Source organism: Panthera onca, chromosome X, assembly GCF_046562875.1.
Source record: "Panthera onca isolate mPanOnc1 chromosome X, mPanOnc1 haplotype 2, whole genome shotgun sequence".
NCBI classification, from domain to species: domain Eukaryota; kingdom Metazoa; phylum Chordata; class Mammalia; order Carnivora; family Felidae; genus Panthera; species Panthera onca.
The window spans coordinates 96,788,005-96,801,141 of record NC_138357.1 but is presented as its reverse complement, the minus strand read 5'-3'; the positions used below and the strand labels follow the sequence as shown (position 1 = coordinate 96,801,141).

At 37.4% G+C, this 13,137-nt stretch overlaps 1 protein-coding gene across 1 annotated transcript in view; it reads left to right on the top strand.

The window, feature by feature from the left end:
* The window catches only part of LANCL3 (LanC like family member 3), a 95,608-nt gene extending 84,243 nt beyond the window's left edge, over positions 1–11,365 (top strand). Inside the window, exons 4-5 of the mRNA XM_081792415.1 lie at positions 2,054–2,261; positions 9,097–11,365. Coding sequence (XP_081648541.1) covers positions 2,054–2,261; positions 9,097–9,256 — 368 coding nt within the window. The 3' untranslated portion in view covers positions 9,257–11,365. The remainder of the gene's footprint in view (positions 1–2,053; positions 2,262–9,096) is intronic.
* The last annotated feature ends 1,772 nt before the right edge of the window (positions 11,366–13,137 follow it).

Sequence of the window (13,137 nt, the reverse complement as noted above, 5' to 3'; positions counted from 1 at the left end):
TCCAAACCTTTGCCTTGTTGATCTCGATGCCTAGAATGCTCTAACTCATGTTGGGCCTGGAGTTGCCTATGCATCCTACAAAGTCCTGAAGAAAACCCTACTTCTTTTTTTTTTTTTTTTTTAGTTTTATTATTTAGAGAGAGAGAGAGCACAAGCAGGGTAGGGGCAGAGAGAGAGGAGAGAGAGAATCCCAAGCAGGCTCCGTGCTGTCAGCGTAGAGCCAGACTCAGGACTTGAAGTCACGAACCATGAGATCATGACCTGAGCTGAAATCAAGAGTCAGATGCTTAACTGACTGAGCCACCCAGGTGCCCTGAAAACCCGACTTTTATCCTAGGCCTCACCCAACTGTCTCCCTCAGGGAACTTCTACTTTTCTGATCCCAGTAGTGTTATTAACAGCATCATTCATTTTATGCTCCAACAGCATCATGAACTACATGTCCTATTATGTGTTAGTCACATGTACAAATTTTTCTCTCCCTTTCTAGACAGTGCCTTCCTGAAGGTCAGGAATCTTGTTTACCATTTATTTTATATTACCCGGGGCCAGGACTGGCTACATAATTTGGAGGGCCCAGTACAAAGTGAAAATGCAGCCAACTTTTAAAAAATGATTATTCATTTCAAGGTGGTAACATGCCCATGAAGCAAGCCCTGCCTGGGGCTATATATACAGTAATCAATGAACACTTACAAATGAATGGATACAAAAAATGAATAAACGTATAAATAAGCTCAGTTCTTTCAAAATCATCTTTCAGCTGGTGGGAGACACTTTGTTCCTAGAACTGAAGAAACACAATGCTATAGGTGACCATTGTCAGTGATTGACTGGAAAGCCTTGGCTGAGGAGAGCCTGTTGTTATATGCTAAACATAAGAAGTGTTGAAGGATAATTTCTAAAAAGAGATTGAAATCATGACTCCTACAAATATAAAATAAACATATATCAATGATTTTATTTAGCTCATTAATTAATGAGGGAACCAGAAACGTGTTACAGTTGGTTTCAAAGGAAAATCCAAGGAGCAGATGTACTTCTGCCTATTAGGAATGCTGACATGAATTTGCTTACTAGATGCAAAGCTGGCTGCTTCTGAGGGAAGTCAATCCAACCTCTACCAGACAGAATGTGATTTCTAGGAATAGGAATTATTTACATTGCTATCAGTTTTCTACAAGGTAATTTCTAACTCCGCAGAGTTGTAAAATAGCCTAGTCAAAATGCAATGAAAAGCAGAGATAACCCTAGTTGAGATACCTGCGAAATTCTAGTCTTTCTCACTTTATGTAGGAGAAAGGTAGAGGCCATTCAGGAGAGAGAGTGATCTTGCGTTACTAATCTCCTCTCTGAATATGAGCACCTGGAACTTGGGGAAAATCGTTTCTATTAATAGCTGTCACTTCTCTTGTTTCTGTTCCTGCCCGTGTAATTGAGATTGCCTTTGTTGAGGAGTTTTGAAGGCAAGTGTCTTCCTTTGGAACAATTGAGTAGGGAAGGACTGGCTTCACAGCTGGAGTAGAAGTCTTAGCCAAGTCGTTTGGAATCATTATTGTTTCTGGAAGGACTCCCAGTTTTGTCTTAAGAAAAGGTGTATAGTTATAAGTACTTTAACATTACAAATTCTGAACCCCTGTGGGGGAACAGCAGACTGTATAAACACTTAGCCATTTCAAATAGCCAGCTTTACATAATGCTTACCAGAGTATGCATCATTAAATATTAATCCATTTGTGAATTACAGATTTTATCACTCTATGTACTTGTTGCTCTTTCTCCAGGGGCCAATACCACAATACCATTCAAACAACTTAAACTAAATCTTACAGGTAAAATAGGTTCTAGAAGGTTCTATAGCATTGCTACTCAAAATGTGGTTCCTAGAAGGGCATTTGTTAGAAATGTGGTATCTCAGGCCCCTCACTTCAGACCTACCAGATTAGGATGGGTATTATGCACTGGTGATTTGTAAGCCTTTTATAGTTTGAGAAGTTCTGCTCAATAGCATCAAGCCCAAAAGTCACCTCTGATGTCTTTGATGTTTTCACAGGAATTGCCTACCTGTTTGCCAAAGCTTATCTCGTTTCCAAAAAACCACAGTACCTGGACACATGTATCCGGTGTGGAGAACTTACGTGGCAGAAGGGCCTGCTAAAGAAGGGGCCTGGCATTTGCCACGGTGTGGCTGGCAGTGCCTATGTCTTCTTGCTGCTATACCGGCTCACAGGAAACTCTAAATACATCTACCGAGCCCAAAGGTCAGCTTCTCTGCACATGTATTTTTTTTTTCTAAATGACATGTATTTTTTTTCTAAATTTTAATCTAATTCATGTTCTGAATAGGTAATAGGGTCACATAGTTTGAGAAGCGAAAAAAGAAATACATCAACTGTGCACTCCAGCAACTCGGTTCACTTCCCAGGTGACCATCAGTGTTACCAGTTTCTTAATGATCTTCTCAGAGATATTCTGTGTATATATATAAGCGAATAGGTGTACTATATATAGAGTTTTGTCTTTTTTTTATACCAGTGGTAGCACCTTGCTATCTTAGCGATTACCCTAAGTACATAAACGACTCTTCATTTTCATTGTTGCATAATATTACATCATACGATGAACCAGAATTTAGTCACTGGGTCCCATGGAGAGGGATATGTGGATTATTTCCAATCTTTTGCATTACAAATAATGCTATCATGAGTAACCTTGTGTTTATATCATTTTGCATGTGTATGGGTATATCTGAAAGATAAAGCCCTAGAAGTGGAATCACTGGGCCAAAGGGTGTGTATATTTGTGATTGCTTTTTTATTACGGTAAGAACATTTCACATGACATCTATCCTCTTAGCATATTTTTAAGTATATGATACCATATTGTTAGCAATTGGCACAGCGTTGCAGAACAGATCTCTAGAACTCATTCACCTTGCATAGCTGAAACATTATGCCCATTGAACAATAATTTTCCACTTTCCCTCTGCCCCCAGCTCCTGGCAACCACCATTCTATGCTTCTGTGAGTTTGGCTATTTTAGATACCTCATATAAGTGTCATCATGCAGTATTTGTTTTTTGTTTTTTGTTTTTGTAACTGGCTTCTTTCACTTAGCCTAATGTCCTCATGTATCATTTAGAACGTGTCTGACACATAACTGCAATGTAAGTGTTTGCTGTTATTATTACTAAGAATTAGAGTTCTATCATTCCAGATATTTCTCTATGCACAAATGCATGTTTGTATACCTGTGGATATCTACCTACCTATCTATGTATATATTAATAAGATCCTACTATTATGTATGTATAATAATACTATACATACTGTTCATAGATTATAATTTTAAATGAACAATTTTTAAGGGATATCCTTTGTTTTGGTTTGTATAGATCTATATCTACCTCATTGTTTAAATGACTATATAGTTATTCATTAAAGATGTACCATGATTAATTTAACCAGTCTTTAAGTAATGGACACTTGGTACCTGTGCAATCTTTACTAATAGCAGACAAAATTGTCCCACGTATCTAGTGCATACATAGCTATGCACTTGTGCAAGCATTTTTTGTCAGAAAAATTTAAAAATTGAAGTCATTAGACTCATAGGTCTCTCTAGCCTGTTTTTTTTATCTTTTGCCCATTTTTTCCTATTGTGATGCTTATATTGAGAATTGTAACTCTGTTACGATATATGCTGTAAATATTTTCCTACTTTGCCATTTGTCTTTCTACTTAGCTCATGATCTTTGGCCAGACCAAAATTTTGAATATTTTTCTTGTCAAACTTTCAAGATTTCTGGATTTTGTGTTAAAAAGACCTTTGCCACTCCAAGATTACAAAAATATTAATTTACATTGACTTTTAGTACCTTTGTGATTTTAACTTTTAAAAAATAAATGTATACCTCCTTCACCCATTTTTCCCACCCATTTAAAAGTTATCTTAACTTTCAAATCTTTGATTAATCTAGAACTGACTTTTTTTTAATGGTGTTATCTGGGTATCTATCTTTGTGTTTTTTAATGAAAAAACAAAACTTTCCATTAATATCTGTTAACCAATTACCTGAATGATTTGAAATGCCAATTTTATCGTAAACAAATTTATATAAACAAAAATTTATATAAATGTTTGTTTCTGGATTTGCCATATTTTATTATTCATTTGTTTCTAGTTTTTCTTAGCTATTTTCTCTCATTTTCTCTTCCAATTGTATTTTAGAATGAATTTTCAAATTTTAAAAACTCCTGTGTCAATTTGCCTGGAATTTCAATAAATTTATAGTTTATTTAGTGAGAATTAACATCTTTAGAATGTTGTTTTTCTATCCAGGAATATGGTATGTTTTCCCTTTATTTAAGTTTTCAGAAATATCATTTGGTAAAGCTTTGATCTTATGAAGAAGGTCTTGCATGTTTCTTGTTAATTTTTATTCCTAGATATTTTCTGTTTCCAGGTTTGTGAGTAAAATCTTTTCCTGCATTATATTTTCAGGTCATTTATTACTGCTATTTATGAAAGCTTTTTAAAATATGCATATTATTGCAGTTTAGCAATCTAAGATACACTTCTTGCCTATAAATCTACATGTATCTTATAAACATCTTGGTTTGTATATATAATGATATATCTGTCCACCTTTCTGAACTCCATTACTATTTCTATGAGATTTTCATTAGAGTCCATTGGGTTTTCTAAACAGACACACATATTTGCAAATAATTATAATTTTGTTACTTCCTTCCTCATTTGTATACTCCCCCTCCCACCTTTTTCTATTGCCTGGGTCAGAATCTCTATAACAGTGTTCATTAATAAGAGTGATAGTAATGCTGATTTTATTAGGAATGCTTCTGTGTTTCACCCTGACGTTCGAAATTTATCCTTAGGATGTTCATGTCAGATCATGACATTCCTCTGTTCAGGATAATCCAGTGGCTTCTCATATGCCTTAGAGTAAAAGCCAAAGTGTGTCCTCTGAACGAACAGCATTATAGGATCTCGCCTCCCATTACCTCTGTGAGATTATCCTCTACTCTTTTCTTTCTGGTTCTTTCCACGGTGGCTTCCTTGTGATTCTTTTAAGATACCAGGTGCAACCTACCTTGTGGTCTTCCAAGTGTCAGTTCCCTCCACCTGTAATGCTCACTTTCTACATTTATCTCCCATCCCCCTCACTTCATTCAAACCTTCACTCTAAAGTCGTTTTCTCAGAAAGGCCTTCCCAAGCCAACTTACTTAATATTCAGTGTTAAAAAACATGATATATTGGGGTGCCTGGGTGGCTCAGTTGGTTAAGCGTCCAGCTCTTGATCTCGGCTCAGGTCATGTTCTCATGGTTCATGAGTTCAAGCCCCACATCGGGCTCTGCACTGACGGTGCAGAGCCTGTTTGGAATTCCGTCTCTCCCTCTCTCTGCCCCTTCCCCGCTTGCTCTCTATCTCTCTCTCAAAATAAATAAATAAACTGTGAAAAAAAACCCATAAAATATCCTCTATGATATTTGCCTGTATGCACTGAGGGAAAAATACTAACATATGTCAGTCCTCCATTTGAAGCTTCATTGTTCAGGAATTCTGTTAACATATTTTGATTCATGGCTGCCTAATCTGTTTGGTTGCAGCCTGACCCTTTATTTCCTAAATGTAGAAAAAGAAAGTGATTTGGGACTCTGTCTAGACTAATGCAATATCACCTTTGGGATAGATTTCATCAGAGATTGTCATGCCCTAGAAAGCCTATTAAAAAGGGCCAGAATGGGGCATCAGGGTGGCTAAGTTGGTTAAGCATCCAACTCTTGATTTCAGCTCAGGTCATGATCTCAGGGTTGTGGGATCAAGGCCCGTGTCATGCTCCACGCTGAGTGTGGAGCCTGCTTAAGATTCTCTTTCTCCTCCTGCCTCTCTCCCCTGCTTGTGTTCTCTATCCCTCCCCGAAATAATAATAAATAATAATACTACTAATAATAAGGGCCAGAAGAACCCCTCTATTTTTCTGGTAGACCAGTCCCAGCTTACAGAGTCTTAGTTATAAGGTTCTGGGGTCCAGGGCCCTTCAGACAGCTTCCATTTCTCACTTATAGGTAGAGCCTGAAAATGTGCAGGTAATATCTGAATATTTGGGGGTCACTGCATTTAATGCTTTAGTGTACTGAAATTTCCACGTCATTATAATTCAAAGTTAAATATGTCATGGCCCAAATTGGGGAAACTTGCCTAATTTTGGCAGTTCCTAAAACAGTAATGTCAAACAATATGTACCTTTCTTTAATAAACATTACTTGGTCGTCAGTTGAAATTTATAGTTGCAAAAAAAGAGTTGATAATGATTTCAGATTTTTCTATCATTATTTAATTATTCAGGTTTTCTACCTCTTCTTGAATTAATTTTGGTAGTGAAGATATCTCTATGAAAATACTTAGTTCATATGGATTTTCAAATGTTTTATGTAAAGCTTTAACAGTAGAGTTCCATGGTATTTTAAATTTCCCATATCTGTGATTATATGCCCTTTTGCATTCCTAATGCCTTTCCTTTCTGGTCAGACACGAGCGTTTTGTCTATGTTGTTCATCCTTTCAAGGAACTGAGTTTTGGTTTTGTTTATTGATTCTTTTTGTTTTTCTTTCACTGCTTATTTCATTACTTTCTGCTTTTATTTTGATTTTTCTAGTGTTCTTTTCCTTTATTTTCTATAGTCAAAAAGGTTAATTAGAATACCTTACACCTTTCTAATAATAGCAATAATAATAATAATAAAATCCTCACGTGAATGAATTTTCCCGAGTTCAATTTTTGTCATAATCAATAGGTTTTTATATGTAATGTTCTCAGTGCCTATACTTCTTTTTAGTTCTATAATTACCATTATGACTTATATTTTCACAGAATTTTTTAGAAAAATGAATTTGTTATTTTGAATTTTGCATCAGTGTGTAGATTTTGAAACAGTCATTATCATTTTAATATGGTAACGCACGATACTGGTCAGAACACACTGAAACTGCTACTCTCATACATTTCTGACCATTTAGGAATTATTTTGAAAAGCACAAAAATGTTTATCATATTATTTTTAAGTAAAAAAATGTAGGAGACTAAATATTGTACCGACTATAATTTCAATAATAAATAAATCAAAGCTGAGGGGAAAAAAGGTCAGAAGGAGAAAGAGAAAAATTAAAGTATGGTGGAATGACAATCTCTGTTTTATAAATATTCTGCTATGTTTATGTGAAGAACGATATATCGAATGCTTGTCATATGCTCGGAGCCTAATATATGGTATCTTTAATCTTGGCCAAGAATCTTTTTTTTAAATTTTTTTATTTATTTTTTTTAATATATGAAATTTATTGTCATATTGGTTTCCATACAACACCCAGTTCTTGGCCAAGAATCTTACAGAATTCTGCAACTTCACCATTTTAAAGTCAGATTAAGAAATTTGCCAAAGGCCGTATAACATGAAATTATCAGGGTTGGGTATCTCAACCCCAAATGCTTCCTCTTTCTTAGTCTAGGGTTTGTGAATTTACTTGAGAAAGTATTATGTGTCGAACTGAAATGTCGCATTGTCTTCAACTCTGAATGTGTGTAGTAAGCCACAGGAGAATTAGCAGTGGCTGTGACTCTCACCAGTAGAAGTCATAGATATTCTCACATCATATGACTCTTGTTGCAGATATTATTAAATATATTTGACTCTCATTGCTACTTGGAAATGTCAGCAGCTATTAGACCTACTACTAGATCTTGTTATTTAATGTGTTAATAAAGAACACATATATTATTATTCCACAAATTTGCTTTAAAAACTTCTGCTAACTGTGCCTTAATATAATGAATTTCCTTGGGGATCCTATGCATTTTATTTTCTGAATTTGAAGACTTTCTTCTGGAAGGAGTCCAGACTGCAAAATGATCCGTGGCACCGTAAAGGTTATGATTCCTTGAAGCTATACTTTGAAGTTTCATTGCATAATTACAAATTTTGAATTAACTCTTAAGAGGTGTCATTATTCTACTGTTTAAAATCTTGAACCCCATTTAAAAAGTACATACTCAGGAAAACAGTTGATAGAAAAATTGTACCAAACAGAATTGCAATGTGTTTCTTGCTGATTTATTTTAAGCTGCTCTTGATAATTCCAAGAGCCCTAAAAAAGATCAAATAAGTAATTATGCTTTGCAGGCCCCCCCCCCCCTACATAGTAGCAATAATCTAAATTTATGGCAGTTTCAGCTCTCAGGCCTTACCAACCCGTGAGTTCCAGCCTCTGAATCGGTGATTGTTTGTGTTGTTGACAGAAACCAATAGAGCAGGTCCCTAAAGAGATGACACAGGTCACAGCATTTTCAAAGCTGTAAACTACTAAAAATGTTACTCATTATAAATAATTTGGATATGATTTGTGGCAAATACAGGTAGAAGAAAAAGGATCTTTCATGGAGAATCTAGAGGCCAGTGATTTAGTTTTAAGGCAGATGTCCTAAAAATAATCTATCTTGTAGCTGAGTTTGCTATTTGATGTCATGATTATAAAATGTTGCTTGCCTTTTCCCATTTATCTTACTCCTTTGTTTGCCCAAAGCACAGATTGTATAAAATCTTGCCCATTTATTTTCACAGCTTCTGCTCTCTGTCACATATAAATGAAACCCAGCTCAGAAATGATATGCCTGCAGAAGCACAGCGTATTTACTCTTTTAAAGGAACAGTCATATATCAGCTTGCTTCTATTCAAGATAAATAAAAAATATGGCTATTTATCTGTCTCTTTTACTTTTCACTATTGGATGACAGAAGGAATGAAGTCCTTAGAAAATACCAAACTGCTCTGCTTTGCAAACTCTGACAATAGTTGAATTTGCTTGTCAAGATGATTTATTGTGAAACATACACAGTGATATAATGGATCCTCTTTAAAAAAACAAAAAACAAAAAACAAAAAAAAAAAGCTTTCTTGAAATATTATACAGTTCCAGAAAGAAAATGGTGCTAAAACTTTAACTTAGCAGAGAGGAGGAAGAAGCAATCCAAAACTATTAATATGTTAAAAGTGTTCATATTTTCTTCTTCTCTTAGGTTTGCTGAGTTTTTATTTACCGAGGAATTCAAGGCTGGTTCTCGGGTCCTTGAAAGTATATACAGCTTGTATGAAGGCTTCTCCGGGACGGTGTGCTTTCTGATCGATCTGCTGCAACCCAATCAGGCGGAGTTCCCTCTCTTCAGCGTCTTTGTCTAGAAGGCTCCATCTCCCACTGTGGCCCTGCAGAAGGTCCCTGAGATTTCCCAAGCCTACCCGAGGCAGTTTCCACATAAGCCACATTCAATGGTATCACAACCATGAGCCTTAACATTGCCGCCCGGAAGGAAGGGAGGGAGAGAGGGAGAAGGCAGGTGAAGGCAACATGATGCTAGACTTAAGGGAGAACGGTTTGAGAACCTGCAAAATAAAGACACCACAAGTCCTCTAAAAACCGTAGAGATTTAACATTTCAGGGAGTAGATGTGAAACCTGAGATCAGAGGAAAAAGGGAAAGAGAAATCATGGTTTTCAGTCATGGCATAGAAAACAAAACTGAAATGTGGACTGGGGTAATAAAATGGCAATACCTTTGCAATTGGAAAGAGAATTTGACCATTTGTGGGTGCCTTCCACCCCTAAATTCAGAAATAAACACAACCGAAAGCTAAAATAATTGCCCAGCTGAAAATTGCTAGCTAGGAGGGATGAAATGTCAGGTTGCTGAAGGACAAAAAAGGAAACTCCTGGTTGTTCAATCCCTTTACTTGTTGACATTCTTGATTTTTACTGAATGGAGAAGTTTGCATATGAATCTCTATTTTTAATCACTACCCTGATCACTTTAAGGGAAACATATCATAACTTTTTTTAAGATTTTATTTTTAAATAATATCTACACCCAACACGGGGCTCAAACTCACAACCCCAAGATCAAGAGTTGCATGCTCTTCCGACTGAGCCAGCTGGCCACCCTGAAATATATCATCACTTAGTTTAAATCTTGAAATTCGAAGTTTCTTTAGGCCTTGCATCTCTTTTCCTGGTTCCTTTTTCTTTCCTAAAGCTCAATTAGAATAGTAAAACTCATAGGCTAGCAAATACTGTGACAAGTGTTGCTGTCGAGTGTTTTTCTCAATTTGAAGCCTGAGCTGTGTATTGTCTATTGTTAATCAATGTTAAAATGCTTATGCAATCCCTATGAAGCTATCAGCTGAATTGTAAAATACCCTCGTGGTAAAAATCACTCACTCGTCTCAAAGATCAGGGTAGCCACTACAAAGGTATGTCTTTTCTGCCTTTGAAGGAATACTGTGTCCCCTGGGACAGGCAGACCCTGGCTGAAGAAGGGACCTGGTGATGGTGAAAAGAACATTGCTAAAGTTTCTGCTATTAGATTAACACATGAGTAAACTCCCTGGCTAATCACCTTACTTTCCAAGACACAGGCTCCACTAGAAACTGTCTACAGTACCCACTGAGCCAAGTTGCCGTATTAAATCCAACCCTCCTGTAAACACACAGAAGTTGTAAAACTACTTCAGGTAAATAGGGGTTTGCAGAACACTGTAGAAGCATTTGTCAGATGAGAACACACACTGACCCTTTCCTAATATTTGGCCACTGGCAATTTCATATATCAGAGGAGGGAATTGTGTACTGTATAAGATTTAAGAATTATTGAAATAGTCATTAAATATTTGCATATGTGATAGATGTAAAAAATATATATACATATTCTACATCTATCTCCATGTAAACCTAAACACTAAGTTCAATTGTTCCTAACTTCTTGATTTATAAACTGAGAGGAGTTGGGGATATTCTGTTGCCTAAGAATATGTGTGTGTGTGTGTGTGTGTGTGTGTGTGTGTGTGAGCACGCGCTGGCGTGTGTGTGTGTGTGTGTGTGTGTGCTGTGCGTGTGTGCACGCTCATTTTTCTGGGAAGAGGTTCTCTAACATTCATAAGATTCTCAAAGAATCTGTGGCTGAAGAAAGGTAGGAAGTACCTTTGTATATTTTAAGACTGAATGTTTACACTCAATCAGAACAAGGTTGGACAAAATGGTTCGAAAAGCATGCACCTTTTTTGTTTATTGTTTCCTTTTCATATCCTCAGATATAAATATATAAAATTGGCCACAGTTGTTCATTTTTGAAGATACTCAGGTTGGAGCAGCACCACATAAATAACAGCTTTCAGATGACTCCCAAAGTTGGGTTCTAGAGGTTCTTTCCTGAATAGTCAAGGCCTCTCAGAAAGCCTTACGTCAAAATGCCTTGTATGGTATGAAGTAGTCTCCTTTTGAAAGGATGGTGGTATTTGCTTTTCAGCATCTGGGTTTTTTTAATGTTTATTTATTTTTGAGAGAGAGAGAGAGAGACAGAGACAGAGTGCAAGCAGGGGAGGGGCAGAGAGAGAGGGAGACACAGAATCTGAAGCAGGCTCCAGGCTCTGAGATGTCAGCACACAGCCTGACATGGGGCTCAAACTCATGAGCGGTGAGATCGTGACTTGAGCCAAAGTCGGATGCCCAACCGACTGAGCCACCCAGGCGCCCCTCAGCATCTGGTTTTAAATTCATTTCCTTTGGCTGGAAGTAATAAGCATCCTATATACAGGGCTTAATGGAAAACATGCTTTTTTCATCATCCAATAACCCCTTGAGGTGATTTAGGTCATTGATCCAAAAATCTCACAGCCAGGAAGGGGCAGAATGAGGATTCACATCCAGGGTTTCACTTCACAAGTGTATTTATTCAGTATCCTAGACTAGAATCTGGGGATACAGCAATGAACAAAAGTACCCCTGGAAGGTACCTTCTGTTTCTGTTTGCTGACCCTTCTACTATTCATCCGTGAGACCTTAAACCTAAAGCACTCAGAAGTGATCATCTAGTTCAACATATCAGTTTCATTGCTAGGAACTTCAGAACAATTGGACCCATTCCTGCCCACCCACCCTTTCAAGGTCTAGCAGGGTAACTATGACATTGTGCAGACCCTTATGAAATGACAACCCTTTCGGGTGTCAAATCCAAGCAAAGGCCATGTTCGAGTGTGTCTTTATGAATTGACACCTTGGTAATTTAGAAACAAGGGTAAGCTTGTTTAGCACTTAAACATGCTGAAAGTTTTCATTTTCCTGAAAGAGTAGAATTGTAGGTTTAGGAAGATCCTCTTCTATCTTGTTTTCCCAAGAAGTGGGGAAAAGACCTTTTTTTTTTTTTTTTTTAATGTTTATTTATTTTTGAGACGATGCAAGAGACAGAGTGCAAGCAGTGGAGGGGCAGACAGAGGGAGACACAGAATCCAAAGCGGGGTCCAGACTCTGAGCTGTCAGCCCAGAGCCCGACGCGGGGCACGAACCCACGAGCCGTGAGATCATGACCTGAGCCGAGGTCGGATGCCCAACCGACTGAGCCACCCAGGCGCCCTGGAAAAGACCTTTAAGTGTTGCTGTTGAAAGCATGACATGGCACTTCTTATTTAATTAACTAATTTATTCCCTTCTTTTTTATTATTTTTTTAAAATTTTTAAAATTTATTATATATATATATATAGAGAGAGAGAGAGAGAGAGAGAGAGAGAGAGAGCACGCGCATGTGATGGGGCGGGGTGGTGGGGGGACGACAGGGGCAGAGGTGGGGAGAGAGAGAATCCCAAGCAGGCTCCACACTCAGCCCAGAACCTGATGCAGGGCTCCATCCCATGACCCTGGGATCATGACCTGAGCCAAAATCCAGAGTCAGACACTCAACCAACTGAACCACCCTGGCGCCCCCAATTTATTCCCTTCTAAGCAGTAACACCCTTTTTTGAATAAGTGCTTAGGCAGGTTGCCTCGTGAAGGCTACAGGGGCATTTTCACCACCACTAATGTAACTTTAATATTAGTCATTATATGTGGCATGGACAATTGTAAACCCAGAAGGTAACAGTGGAAATATTTGAGGATAGATTGAAAGAATCTCTCAGCAATGGGGAGACTGCATTATACTTTAAGAGTAGGAAGTTTTGAAAAATATTACAACTCTGTGTATTTTGTTTCATCAACACAATTACGTACCTTCTCTTCCACACATACCCCCAAATAG